The sequence below is a fragment of the Castor canadensis genome, chromosome 7, assembly GCF_047511655.1.
Source record: "Castor canadensis chromosome 7, mCasCan1.hap1v2, whole genome shotgun sequence".
NCBI lineage: Eukaryota > Metazoa > Chordata > Mammalia > Rodentia > Castoridae > Castor > Castor canadensis.
This window is the reverse complement of record NC_133392.1, coordinates 132,735,595-132,751,048: the sequence shown is the minus strand read 5'-3', so window position 1 is coordinate 132,751,048 and position 15,454 is coordinate 132,735,595. Positions and strand designations below refer to the sequence as shown.

At 37.7% G+C, this 15,454-nt stretch overlaps 1 protein-coding gene across 1 annotated transcript in view; it reads left to right on the top strand.

Moving 5' to 3' along the window:
- Positions 1-15,454, top strand: part of Rlf (RLF zinc finger) — a 72,944-nt gene that overhangs the window by 12,625 nt on the left and 44,865 nt on the right. Inside the window, exon 2 of the mRNA XM_020171672.2 lies at positions 13,349-13,503. Within this exon, the coding sequence (XP_020027261.2) occupies positions 13,349-13,503 (155 nt within the window). The remainder of the gene's footprint in view (positions 1-13,348; positions 13,504-15,454) is intronic.

The following is a 15,454-nucleotide window of genomic DNA, read 5'->3' as shown; positions in this document are numbered from 1 at the left end:
ACTCAGGGCATTCACCTTTAGCCACTCCATCAGACCTTTTTTGTGATGGATGTTTTTGAGATAGGGTCTTGCTAACTATTTTGCCCAGGCTGGTTTTGAACCTTGATCCTCCTGATCTCTGCCTCCTGATTGCTAGGATTATAGTCATGAGCTACCAGTGCCCAGCTCAAATTGTTGCTTAAATGAAGTTTATTCTGCTCCATAATTATGTAATTCTATTGAAAAGGTGTTGGCTAAAAAATGTTTTCTAAGTATCTCCAAACATTTGCCTCATTTTCTTATCAAAATAATTGAATATTTATATTTTATTTATACCATATGAATACATTGTATAAATCCAGAAATACACAAAAGCCATAAGATTTAAATTTTTTTATTTAAATACAAGTATTCATATTATATTTCTGCCCCAATCGGTTGTCACTTAATCCCTCTAGAATAAATGCTTCTCCCAATGGAAGCCACTCTACTAATTTGAACTAAAACTATTTGATTACATTAATCATTGTGCTCACTTTTATTTTGCTTTTTCCTTTGTAGTCACATCTTGATTTTATCTTTAAAGGCCTTAGTAAATAAAAATGTTAAATCACGAGCAAATTATCCCATAAAGTTCTAACAGTACATGTAGATATCATATTTGGAGCAACCTCTTATTTTATTGTCATATGAAATGGAGATCATATGCATACAATTGAAGATTGGGATTTTCACTTTAAAATCCCATTTCAATACCATATGTCCTTAAACCTTCCTGTAGCTCTCTTTTCTTTTTGGGGGAGGGGGAGTACTGGAGTTCCAACTGTGGGCCTTGTCTTCCTAGGCAGGTTCTCTACCACTTGTTCTAAGACCCTATACCTTTTGGCTTTAGTTACTTTTCGAATAGGGTCTCACTATTTCTAGGTCAGCCCAGATTTTGGTCCTCTTGTTTATTCTTCCCAGGTAGCTGGGATATAGCAGGTGCTGACAGATGTGTGCCCCCATGCCCAGCTTTATATTGGTTGAGATGAAGGGTCTCAACATTTTTGCCTGGGGTGGCTTCCATCCTCCCTCCTCCGATCTTTGCCTCCTGAATAGCTAGGATTATAGATGTGTACTACTATGCCTGGCTTGGAACTTTTTTTTTTTTTTTTTTTTTTTTTTTGGTGGTAGCAGGGCTTGAACTCAGTGGCTACACCTTGAGCCTCTTCATCAGCCCTTTTTTGTGCTTAGGGTCTTGAACTATTTGCCTGGGCTGGCTTTAAACCATGATCCTCCTGATCTCTGCCTTCTGAGTAGCTAGGATTACAGACGTGAGCCACTGGCACCTAGCTCCAAAGAAGTTTTTAAAGCAGCTTTCCTCTGTTTTCCTGTCAGTGTACAGACAACTGAAAGGGAAAAAGTTTCTTAGATTTTTTTATAGAACATTGTTAGCATAGTCTTAGATTCATAGTCCCTAGGATGAGCTTTGTGGACTGTAGGTATACATTACAGTAAACATCTATTATTTTGAGGCAATATGGATGCTTTTTAGGTTTATAGTGAATATAACAGATTTGATCTGTTGTAACCAACATATCATTAAATCATAAAGAATTTTTTAATCATTTGGCTCCTGGCTTTAATTTGGTTTATTGTTTGATATTTAATTTATGTGTTTCATTTTCCTTCAGTATTCATATATTAAAAATAATTCAACTTTATAACACATGAGATTTGAGTTCCTGGGGAAAATGGCCTTGTTTACATAAAATTGTAGAATCGTATGTGTTAAGTAATAACTTTAAAGGTCATCTAATCCATTCATTTCCTTTTTTTCCAAACTTTTTTGGGGAGGGAGAGGGGGTACTGGGGTTTGAACTCAGGACTACCTTGCAAGGCAGGTGCTCTACCATTTGAGCCACACCTCTAGCCCCCAACTTCAAACTTTGAATGGGGAAATTCCTTTTCTGTCTAGGATGTCAGTTGAGGATCAGAATAGGCTATACTATTGTTAAATGTTAATATCATCAAACAAAATTCAGAATTAGTGTATTGTAATTCTGAAAATTAAGATGTAAGCTTTTCCTTTTAAAATTGCTACAAGCACAGTTTGGTTAACGTTATGTTGTTCACTTTCTTTGTGGGTTTTGAATGAAGTAGTGAGAACTTGGAATAAAGTTGACCTAATTGAATTTCTTTACGATACATTTTTAAGGTCCCATCAGAGTTAGATGTCTGAAAAACTGTCTTAAACTTTGAAATAGTTTAGCAAATCCTTTAATAAAACTGAAAAACTTCAAAAGCAAATAATTACAGAGTACTTGTTTTGTGGTAGTTATCCTGGATTCTGATTCATAATGCTGAAAGAAACATACAGTTTTCACCCTCTAAATTTATTGTCTACCGAAGAAGATAAACGTTAAACAATTTTTCATATTACATTTGTAGTAGAGCAGTAGTCAGTGTTTGCTGATCATGTTTGTTTATCTTCAAACCCGTTTTTCCTTAGGGAACAGGAACATAAGAAAGTAACTCCCATTGGGCCTGTGGATTTAGTTTGGCATTAAAGCATTTGCCTAGCATATGATACAGGAGCCCCGGTGATTGATCCCCAGCACCACAAAAAAACATACTGGGCATAGTGGGATGTGTGGACCTACAGGTCCTGTAATCTCAGCACCTAGGAAGATGAGATAGGAGAATCTCAAGTTCAAGGCCAGCTTGAGCTAGATAGCAAGGTCCTGTCTCAAGCAAAAAGAAGAAGAAACCCAAAGCTGTATTAGACTCCATAAATTATGCAAGAGTTTTGGCACTGAAGGTTTTGTTTTGTTTTTGGGTTTTTGTTTTGTGGGTTTTTGTTTGTTTGTTTGTTTGTTTGTTTTTGAGACAGGGTCTCACTGTGTAGCCTATGCTGGCCTGGAACTTACCATGTAGCCCAGCCCTGACTGAGACCTGGAACTCCTGCCTCAGCCTGCCAGTGCTGGGATTATAAGAATGTACCACAACACATGGCAAAATTTTTTTTAATCTACAGTAGTATTACTGTGTTCTGTTTAGGATAGCTTATTAAGGAGATGATTATTCTTACCATGTTTCTATAATCAGCTTCGTTGGGGTTGGTTGCTAAACTAAACTTTAAAGGAAGTTTTGATCAAGAAGAGAAGACCCAATTAATTTATGGGAGAACAGGAATGCCAAGAATCCATCTTGGATTGGGTTAGGACTTTTTATAAGATATTTTAGATTTAGAAATGTGAAAAAATAAATATGCTTTTAACATCCCAGAACTATAAAATGTTTGAGCCTTAATAAAGAGTTAGAAAAACTTTTTGTTATGTCTATAAGGGATCAAGATAGGAAACAAATTGCTTTCTAAGGGTTGAGTGGGGATGGAACTGGATGGAATAAGGGTGTGGACTTTCACTTCTTTATTGTATATGGAATTTTATTTTATTTATTGCTTGTAGTAGTGGGGTTTGAACTCAGGGCCTACACCTGGAGCCACTCCACCAGCCCTCTTTTGTGATGGGTTTTTGATATAGGGTCTCATGAACTGTTTGCCCTGGCTGACTTCAAACTGCGATCCTCCTGATTTCTGCCTCCTGAGTAGCTAGGATTACAGGCTTGAGCCGTTGGTGTCTGGCTACAGAATTTTAAAGGGATGGGGATGTGTGTGTATTTCAGTTTTTTTAAAATAACATTTAAAGAGGCAAGAAAAGGTAGTCCTATATGTGTTGATATAAAATGATACCCAAGATGTTGTATTGACATAAAAGGAAACTGTATTATCTCGGTTTATAAAGTATTGGTACATAGAAAAGATTTTGAAGGGTAATAAAGTTGTCATTAGTTCTATTTCAGTGAAAAATTAATAGGACATTTTATATTTGTGTTTTTGTAAAGTTTTTACTCATTTCCTCTTTCTTCCTTTCTTCTTTTCTTTTCTAAGACAGAGTCTCATTAATGTAGCTTAGGTTGTTCCTCAAACTTCCAGTCCTACCTCACTTCCCTATTGCTAAGATTACAAATGTATGAAATGTATGATATCACACCTTTTTTTTTGTCTTTTAGTCTTTAATCTAGAAGGGTCTTGCTGTGTTGCTGAGGCTGGTCCCCAAACTCCCAGGTTCAAAATCCTCGGCCTCAGCCTTTTTCTGTCTTGTATTTTTTTTTTTTAAATTTAAATGTGGTACTGGGGTTTGAATTTAGGGCCTCATGCTTGCTAGGCAGGTGCTGTACCATTTGAGCCACTCCACTAGCCCTTTTTTTGTGTGTTGGGTATTTTTGAGATAGGGTCTTGTGAAGTATTTGCCTAGGATGGCTCAAACCTGGATCCTTCACCTGACCTTAGCAATTCATAACATTAAGTACATTTACATTGTTGTACAACCATCACCTCCATCCTTCCAACTCCAGACCTTTTTCATCTTCCCAAAATGAAACTATGTTTCCATTAAACACTTAACTCCCTATTATCTCTTTTGCCCAGGTTGTGGCAGACAAAGGGTCTACTTATCTGTTAATTTGACTACTCTATTAGGTGCCTTGTGGAAGTAGAATTACAAACTCTGTTTATGACTTCTCTTATTTCCTTAGCCTGATAGAGTTCATTCATCTTGTAGCATGTGTCAGAACTGATTTCTTTTAAGGCTTATTGAATATTCCGTTATATGTATATGCCAGATTTTGTTTATCCATTCATCGTCAATGTAGGAAATACATCTTTGAGACCCCAATGTATGAAATACATTTTTGGGTAGATACCTAAAGTGGACTTGTTGAATCATACAGTAATTCTGATTAATTTTTGAAAGAAGTACCATGCTGTTTTCTACAGCAGCTGTACCTGCAGTACACTGTACAATTTCCAGTTTCTCTACATCCTCGCCAACCTTTATTTTCTGTTCTTTGAAAAAACAAATAATAGCCATCTGAGTAGGTGTCAAGCATATCCCTTTGTCATTTTGATGTGCATTTCCCTAATTAGTAGTATTAAGCATCTTTTCATGTTCTTGTTGACCATTTGTATATTTTGGAGAAATGACTGTTCAAGTCTTCTACCCATTTAAAAGAAATTTTTTTTTTTTTTTTTTTTTTGGCGACAGGGTCATGCTAAGTAACCCAAGTTGATCTTGAACTTGAAATCCTCCTGCCTCAACCCTGCCAGTTCTGGACTTAACAATAGGCATGTGTGCCACCGCATCCAGCAGTGATTGATTTTTTTTTTTTTAATTGTTGAGTTTTGTTTTTGTTTCTTTTCTTTTTTTTTTTTTTTTTGGTAGTCCTGGGGTTTGAACTTGGTTTCCTGCTTGCTCAGGCAAGCACTCTATTGCTTGAGCCATGCCTCCAACCCCTTTTGCTCTGGTTATTTTGGAGATAAGGTCTCATGTTTTGCCCAGGCTGGCCTGGATGGTGATCCTCCTATTTTAAGATTTCTGCCATTGAGGGTGAATGGAAGAGGTGAAAGAATTAAGGGAATATGGTTTATGGGCTTAGTATATGTTTATGAAATAGAGCAAGAAACCTCTTGCAATTGCTTTAAAGTGGGGCAGGGAGAGAGTTGAGGGGGTGAAATGGTGGGAGAGATCTAACCAATGTACAGTGTAAGCCTGTTTGAAATTGTCACAATGAATGGAACTATACAATGAATATATCCTAATAAAAATGAAAAAAAAAAGATTCCCACCATTGCTACAGGTAGTGTACCACTGTACCCAGCTGTTGGTTGAGATGGGGTCTCTGGCACTCCCTGCATGGGCTGACCACAAACCTTGATCCTCCTGATCATAGCCTCCCAAGTAGCTAGGATTACAGGCATGAGCCATTGGCACCCAACTGTTAAAACAGTTTTAATCTGATTTTACAAGGATGGGATTACATTGTTTTTACAGAATGCCTTTTTTTCCTTTTTTCTTTTTTTAAGTGATACTGGGGATCAAACCCATGGCCTTCTGAATGCTAGGCAAGTGTTCTACCACTGAGCTATATCCCCAGCCTCACATTTGTTTATTTACTTATTTATTTGTGATACTGGGGGTTGAACTCAGGGCCTCCTGCTTGCTAGGTAGGCGCTTGAGCCACTCCTCTAGCCCGTTTTTAATTTTAATGTATACCTATTTCTGTGTTTGTTGCCTATACTATTGGTATGCTATGTAAGAAACCATTGTCAAATCCAGTATTATGAAGCTTTTCCCTTTTTTCTCCTAAGTGTTTTATAGTTTTTGCATTTATGGTTAGGTCTTTTTAATTTTTTTCTTTTGTTTCCCTTTATTGTTGTGCTTTGTGGGGGTACATTGTGGCATTTAGAAAGGTTCTTACAATGTATCAACTACATCATACTTGAATTCACCCCCTCCATTGGTTAAATATTTTGATCCACTTTCATTTGATTTCTGTGCATGTGGATAACTGGTTTTCCTAAAACTAATGAAATAACTGTCCTTTTTCTATTGAAGTTGCTGATACATTTGTTAAACTTTTTAACTATATATGCAAGGATTTCTTTGTGTGTGTGTGTGTGTGTGTGTGTGTGTGTGTGTGTGTGTGTGGTACTGGGGTTTGAAGTCATGGCTTAGGAACTTGCTAGGCAAGTGCTCTGCCACTTGAGGCACTTCTCCAACTCACGGGTTTATTTCTAAGCCATTGGTCTCTGTGTAGTATTGACTCAAGGTTGCTCAACCATGATAATACTGATGTTGAAAAAAACCTTACAACAGGTCTGGGAGTGTAGTTCAATGGTAGAGCACTTGGTGCTTACTTAGCATGTGTGAAGCGCTGAGGTTGATCCCCGCACTGCAAAAAAAAGAAAAAGAAAACTTTAGTAAAGATATACAGAATTAGTTCATTAAAATGCTTTAGTTTGCCAGGCACAGTAGTTCATGCCTGAAATCCCAGATACTCAGGAGATGGAGATTGGAAGGATCACCATTTGAGGCCAGCCCAGGCAAAAATTTAGTGAGACCCCATCTCAGTAAGTTGAACGTGGTGTCATGCACCTGTCATCTCAGCTGTATGAGGCATAAGTAAGGGTATCATGGTTCAGGCTGGCCTGGGGGGAAAAACCTACCTAAAAAATAAAGCATAAAGGGCTGGAGGATGTGACTCAAAGTGATAGAAGAGCACCTGCCCAGCAAGTGCAGGGCCTGAGTTCAATCTCCTGTGGCCCCCAGGGAGGGAAAAGAAGGTGCACTAAAGAAACTGTCAATATTACCTATTAACAATGGTCTAATTTTAGGGGGTGGTATTATGAGCTGTTAAAATTTGTATTCATATGTATTTAATGGTATGATATTACTACTATGACAGAACAGCAAAAGGTATTTTTTGAATTGAAAATGAAGTGAAGCTAGAAAGCATAGTTAAATCCCATCACAGAACAGTATCTAAAAATAATCTTGGTAGGCTGGGATGATGGACTGAATCCAGTGAAATTTAACCAGGATGGATGAAAAATTATAAATATATAAGTAGAAGTAACAAGCCATGTTTCTGACTGCAAAATAAATCAGCTGTAATTAATATAAAAAGTAAGAGTTGGGACGCCATGGCAGTGTAAGTACAAGGTTTAAGGTTTTAATTTACTTTAGCCACATTTTCAATGTAAGCTACCAACTGTTCTTTTCCTATTCCTTTCATCTCACACCCAGCTTAGTCTTGTCACAGAAAACATCTGGTGCTTATTACTGATATTTAAGTCTCTTCACCATTTACCTTCGTCTATCCTAGTCATCTGTTGATTATTTCTGACTTTGTGCAAGTTATTCCCTCCTTGGAGTCTTCCCATTCCCTTCATCGTTGCATTTTAAGGCTTGACTTCATACTTCAGAGATCCACCTCCTAGTGTTGCCCCTCCTGGAAATTTACCCTTCATAGTGCAATCACATTTTACTCAAATTTATAATTTTGAGAGTTTCATGTGCCAAGAAATTTAAATAAAAACAAAATTTCTTTATGTAAAAAAACTGAAACAGCTGGGTGCCAGTGGCTGTAATCCTAGCTACTCAAAAGGTAGAGATCAGGAGGATTACGGTTCGAATCATGGTTTGAAGCCAGCCTGGGGAAATAGTTCACAAGACCCTATCTCGAAAACCCCATCACAAGAAAGGGATGGACGAGTGGCTCAAGGTTAGGCCCTGAGTTCAAACCGCAGTACCACACACATACACAAAAAAAAAGATTGAAACAATATATAACTTTATTAAATATGAAAGTTCCAAATGCCATAGAACATTCAGCTTTCAAAATAAAATAGCTGTTTTTTGTTAGTTTTATACAAACCACCAGCATTCTAAATAATGGATGCCAGTCAACACCATTGCTGGAAAACTACCCAGAAGCAGTCACTTTAGATGTCATAAATTCTGAGGAAGAAGGTCAAATAATGACCATGAATCTACTTGCTGCAAAATATTAAAACTAATGCTTAGGAAGAAAAAGAATTTGAAACATATTTAAAATAGTTGTAGAATTGCTCATTCTGACAAGACATAAATAATAGTGATTAACTATGGGCTTTGGAGCTAGATGGCCCTAGTTCACATCCTGAACCTAGCGTTTACCTACTGGATGACATAGGGCAAATAAATTAATTTAATCTATCTATTTCCTCATTTTAAAAGTGACCTGGAGGGCTAGAGTATGCTCAGTGGTGGAGTGCTTGACTAGCATGTTTGAAACCCTGGGTTCGTCTCCAGCATCACCAAAAGAAAACGAGATAGGGTATGTGCTAGTTATCAGTCATGGGGCTCATAGGGCTCTTGTGAATATTAAGTAAATTTACAATCATGTGTCATTTAATGATAGAAATAAGTTCTGAGAAATGTGTGGTTAGACAATTTCTTTATTTTTAAAATTTTGAGGGAGGGGGTGCTGGGAATTTAACTCAGAACCTTGCACTTGCCAGGCAAGCACTCTAGTACTTGAGCCACACCCAGTTCAGGCAGTTTCATCATTGTGTGAACATTGTAAGAATGTGCTTACACAATCCTTCATGTTTATCCTACTAGTATTTTCTGTAGTAGGCTCCTAGGCTACAAATATGTGAGGTACAGTTACTATATAGAATACTGTAGGCAGTTTGAACAAACTGGTAAATATTTGTGTATCTAAAAATACTAGGCAATAGAAAAATTTCAGCTTCATTATAATGGGACCATCATCATATATGTTATCTCTTGTAGTAGCATGAAAAAGCTCTTATTAAAGTGCCCCATACCATGTACTCAATAAATATAATTATGATTATTCCATTGGGAAATTTAGTGCTGAACTACAAAGTTTTAAATTGGAGTGCATCTCCTGCATAAAATCTGACCACCTGAAGAAATTCTCCTTAATAGTTTCAGAAAGCAGTCAGGATGCTGCCCATCTCTTTGGAACTATGTAGTTAAGAAATGAAGGTGAGAATTTTTCCTTTGTACATGTAATAATACTTTTTTTTGTAATAATATTTCATTAGAGAAAATTTGGAAGATTAGAAAAGTACAAAGATGATTTAAAAAAAAGCTCATAATCCTATTCTATTCTAGTGCTAATCATGTTAACATTTCAGTTAAGCTTCTTCTGGTCTCTCTTCTTCCCCCGTCCCCGTCCCCGTCCCCTTACTGGGGTTTGAACTCAGGGCCTACACTTTGAGCCACTCTGCCAGCCCTTTTTTGTAATGGTTTTTTTTCCAGATAGGGTCTTGTGGGACTGTTTGCCTGGGATAGCTTCTAGCAGTGATCCTCCTGATCTCTGATTCCTGAGTAGCTAGGATTATTCGAGTGAGCCACCGGCTCCTAGCAGGATTAATTTTTTAATGTACAAATATGTTGTGATTATAATGCATGTACAGAACTGGAGGGGCTAATTGGCCTACAGAAGTGAACAGTTGTAGCAATCCAGATGAGGACGGTTGGGGGCCTAGATTAGTTCAGTGACTGTCAAGACTAAGATATTTCTGAGATTAACAAACTTTGGTGTAATGGTTTCAAAGATAATTTTTTTTAGCTCTGGCTCCTGAAAGCAGGGAGATGGAACATAGGAGGAGGAGCATATTTGTTGGAGAAGGTGCTTGGTTTTGACATGTTGGTTTTGAAATTTGACTAGGACAACCAGGTGAAAATATATCAAGAACTTGGAAGTGATCTGAGAGTAATCTGCCATGGATTTGAATGAAAGCATCTCTGTAAGAGTATTTAGAATAATAGTTAAAGATGGTGCTTAACTGAGCTTTTTTTTTTTTTTTTAAACATACATATCTGATGTTTTAATATGTATTACTTTTTTTTTTTTTTTTTTTTTTTTGGTACTGAGCTACTCCACCAGCCCAATGTGATACTGTTTTTCAAGATAGGGTCTCACAAACTGTTTGCCCAGGTTGGCTTCAAACTGTGATCCTCCTGAGTAGCTAGGATTACAGGTGTGAGCCACCCGCACCTGGTAATATGTTTTACTTTTTAAAGGCCAGAATAATCTCTATCCCCAGTACCCAGAACAGTATTGCCATAGTGTAAGTGTTTATGTAATAAATGAGTTTACTGAATCAAAGAGAAGAGGCCATTAATATGATCTCTGTACAATGCCACTGATCTTAAAGGTATCATAGTTACCATTTATTACCCCTTTTCTCTTTGAGTTTTGTTGGTGTCTTCTAGAACTTAGAAATAAGAGTCCTTTGTTTTTCTTTATAGTTTCTGATGGAGCTTTGCTTACATGAGGTACTTAAAATGTTATATGGATGGCCACAATTCATTCAGCCAGATACCTTTTTTTTTTTTTTTTTTAAAGGCGATAGGGAGTTAAGGGTGTAGCTCTGTGGTAGAACATTTGCCCTAGCATGTGCAAGGCCCAGGGTTTGATCAATAGCAAAAAAGATGTGATTTTTTTTTTTTTTTTTTTTTCCTTTTCACTTCCCAGTACTGGGGTTTAAACTCAGGGTCTCACACTTGCTAGGCAGCCATTCTATTGTTTGGCTAGAACTGGCTATTGAAACAGTTTCGCCAGAACTGTTTCAGTGATTCCTCAAATACCCAGAATGTGTTTACAATGGGCATGTTAAGGAGATTTCACTATTTAGTTTAAACTAACTTATGGGGGTGGTGAGAAAGATTTAGAATTAGTAGTATATATAATCAATATGAGGGGCAAACTGGAAACATAAATTCCACATAATACTGAATATTTGAAAATGTGTAACTTACAGAAGTCTTTTCTTTCCTTCGTCCCACCCCCAGGGTCTAACTGTGTAGCCCAGAGTGGCCTTTAACTTTCAGTCCTCCTAGAAGCCTCAGCCTCTCAAGTGCTGGGATTACATGTGTTCAACACCATGCCCGACCCTTACAGAAGTCTTAATGGAATGTCTGTGTAAGAAGATATTAGAGGGGGTAGAAATGACCCAAACATTGTATGCACATATGAATAAAAAAATTAAATTAAAAAAAAAGATATTAGATTGGTGGTAGCACCATTCTCATTGCATTTGGGGATTGTAAAATAATTGCTTTCTGTGTGTGTTCTCTTTGCGTACTTTAATGAACAGTTGGTAAATTTGCTTGTGTGGTTTCAGCTATCATGTTATGTTGACTTATTTTGAAGATAGGCCCTAGCACTCTATTATAATAATAGATTATCATTAAGAGCTTATCAAATGAATAAAATGGTTGAATATATTCAACAAACAGACTTGAGACTGGAGGGGGGAGTAGGCCAGGGACTGGTAGGCCTATAAAGATTGGTAAGATATAATATCTGACATCAAGGAATATAAGATGTGGAATCAAATATAAACTTTTTTTTTTCTCTTTGCAGTACTGGGACTTGAACTCAGGCCCTGCACCTTGAGCCACTCTGCAGGCCTTTTTCTGGAGAGGGGTCTTTTAGAGACAGAGTTTCTTGAACTGTTTGCCTGGGGCACTGGTGTCCAGCTAAATATGAACTTCTTAAAGCTCCCTGATTGTTAATTAGCCAGTATAAACAATAAGTAATTTGCTGACATAAATCAGAATTTCTAACATTAGTTTTATAAATTTTTTTAAGTAGGAATTTTTATAAATTTCTTAAGAGAGATTAGGAGAAGTTTTAATTTACATAATAGATGAACACACATTCTGTATTCCTGTCTGTTCTGTTTAGGTGAGAAACAGGATTGTTTGGGGGTCAGTTTAATGATCCTCTAACTCTTTTTTGATTAAATGGTGACATGATACTTTTCTGAAAATACAGAAGGTATATGATGCTTACTGTATGGGTGGAATAAAATAGCTTAACTGGTATTCTAGTGTATAGGTTCTCAGATACCAAAATATGAGGAGTTTGAGATCTGGCATGGTGATGTGTTTACCCTCCATTGTAAACAAATTGTCATTTATTTAGCCTTCACATTAACTTCTTAATAAATCTTTTTAAAAATAAAAGTATAATATTAACCTCTTATAAGTTGGTTGGATCAAAAAGAATTAACCTAGAAGGTAACACCCACGCACAGGAAATCAATGTGAGTCAATGCCCTGTATAGCTCTCCTTATCTCAACCAGCAAAAACCCTTGTTCCTTCCTATTATTGCTTATACTCTCTCTACAACAAAATTAGAAATAAGGGCAAAATAGTTTCTGCTGGGTATTGGGGAGAGGGAGGGGGCAGAGTGGGTGGTAAGGGAGGGGGTGGGGGCAGGGGGGAGAAATGACCCAAGCCTTGTATGCACCTACGAATAATAAAAGAAAATTGAAAAAAAAAGTTGGTTAGCGTAAATTAATTCTTGGAAGCATAATTCTTTTTTTGGTGCAACTGGGGTTTGAATTCAGGACTTTGCACTTGCAAAGTAGGCACTCTACTGCATGAGCAGTGCCTCCAGTCCACTTTCATCTGGTTATTTCAGAACTGTGGTCTTGTGAAATATTTGCCTGGGCTGGCCTCAAACCTTGATCCTCCTAATCTCAGCCTCCCAAGTAGCTAGGATTACAGGTGTGAGCCACCTGCGCCCAGCCTAATGAATTTTTTATGTGCAGAAAGAAAGGTGGATTTTGTTTTCTGGGGTTTTTTTTTTGAACAATAGAATTGATGGCCATACTCAGAGGAGTAAGTCTCCCCTTCCTTCCTCTCCCCAGTTTAATGTTGTATTAATGAAGCTTGTTACTGAATGTCAGAGTTGGTAGCTCCAGTTCTATAGGGGGCACAATTATAAATGTTTTATAGTTCTACTCTAAGATTTATTCCTATGTCATAATAACTGTTAATAACTCTACAGAGGTAATTCATTAAGTAATGAAAACAGAATCCTCTAAACAAACCAGGCTTAAAAAAATAAATGGTTTATTCATCTTTTTTGGATAAAAGGAAAAGGGTATGCATTTGAAAGAGAGTCTTACTTGCTTCCTTTTTATTTGTAAAAAATAAATATTTTATTTTTTAGACCTTACTGCAATATGCAAGCAACAAGAATGCATCAGAACATATTGTGTATCTTCTGGAGGTATATCGACTCGCCATCCAAAGCTTTGCCAGTGCACGTCCATTTTTAACTACTGAATGTGAAGATGTCCTCCTAGTGCTTGGCCGATTAGTACTGTAAGTTTAATAACTTAAATCACTCTAAAAATTGAGTACTGTTGTTTGTAATGTTTGCCTGACTTTTTTTTTTCTTTTATTTTGTATACAGTGGTGGCATTTATTCTTCAAGGCACCATCAGAGTCTTACCTTTTAATGAAATTTCCTTTGCTTTGAGCCTTTATTCTCAGGTTTCTAAGAGATGCAGTCTAAGTGAGGCTCCAGTTAAACAACATAATCTTTAAATGCCTCTGCCGTCTCTTTTTACTCAGGCTTGGAATGCAAGAATGACACATTTTAGGTATAGACTGTATGTTAGTGTTACCATTGGTGTGAACAGACACCTGAGAAAACCAAATTAAGGGAGGAAGGATTTTGTCTAACAGTTTCAGAGGTTTCAGTCCATCATGACCAGGAAGGGGCTAGCAGAGCAGTGCAGCTCACATCATTGTGAACAGGAAGCAGAGAGAATGTTTGCATTTGCTGGCTTTCTCCTTTCATTCCATCCAGGCCCCCAGCCTGTGGGGGGTGTGCCATCTACATTTAGGGCAGGTCTTTTCCAAGCTTAGCTAATTCTCTCTGGAAACAACCTGGCAGATACACTCAGAGATCTGCTTTACTAATCCTCTGTGTATCCCTCAATCCTATCAAGCTGACAAGATTAGTTGTCAAAAGTCTAACCTTGATAGACTTGAAACTCAAACACATCTTCTTAGACCATAACATTCCACCTCTGGCCTACAGAGGCTCATGTCCATCTCATATTGGAAAATACATTCAGTCCATCTCTGAGAGTCCCCATAGTCTTTAACAGTTCCAACATTGTTTAAAAGTCCAAGCTCAAAGTCTCCTGTGAGACTCAAGGCAAACTCTGTAAAATAAAAAAGTTCCATGCTTCCAGTATACAGTGATAGAGTAAACCTCACTGCAGTAAGGAGGGAAGGAGTCAAAGAAAGATCAAACCTATCAGGGCAAGCATTAAATCCTGTAGCTCCCTGTCTGGCATACAGGGCCCATGGTGGTGGTGGGATGTGAATCTTAGATGTCTTGCAGCCATGACCCTGTGTTCTTGCTGTTTGCAGTCCAGATGGCCTCCCTCTTGGGCTGGCTCTGCTTGTTTGCCTATGGCTTTCCTTAGTAGAACCCATTTTCCTGACACCTGTAACTTCTATTTTTCCTTTAGCTTCACCCTCACCAGCTTTAATCATTGCCTTCTCAGGGGATGCTTTCATAGATTCCAAACCTGCCACACATTGTCTGGTATCCCTGGCCTTTGAAATTTGGTTGGAAGCCCCTATGATTCTTCATACCTGCACAACCAGGATCAGTGTCTATACTGTCAGCTCAGGCAATACCCACTTGGACTAGGGCTGCAGCAGCCTTTGAATGACTGACTGGATGACTAAACTCCAGGAAACACTGTGGAGTCCATGGGAGCTCTGTTCTCAAAGCAGTCTTTCAAATGAGTTAAAACCTTTATACCCTTGAGCCTTTGACGTTTGAGTCCAGCCAATTCCTGAGATGCCCTCAAGGTGCCTGCTAGTGACCTGATAAATAGGTGTGGCTTACTTTTAGCGCTCCTGATTTCTTAACCACACCCTAATTGTTTGAAATTTCAAACTTCTTTTTTTTCTAACCAAATTGCTTATTTTCTTTCTTTCTTTTTCTTTTTTTTTTTTTTTTTTTTTTGTGGTACTGGGACTTGAAATCAGGGCCTACACCTTGAACTACTCCACCAGCCCTTTTCTTGAGATAGGGTCTTGCAACCTATTGGCTGGGCTGGTTTCAAACCTTGATCCTGATTTCTGCCTCCTGAATAGCTAGGATTACAAGTGTGAGCCACTGGCACTCCTGGCAAATTGCTTATTGCTCTTAATTCTCACTATAAATCTGACTTAGAAGCAGCTAAGCAATAATCGTGCCACAGCCTGAAAGCTGGGCTGCCTTGAAATTTCCTTTGCCAGATTAGTC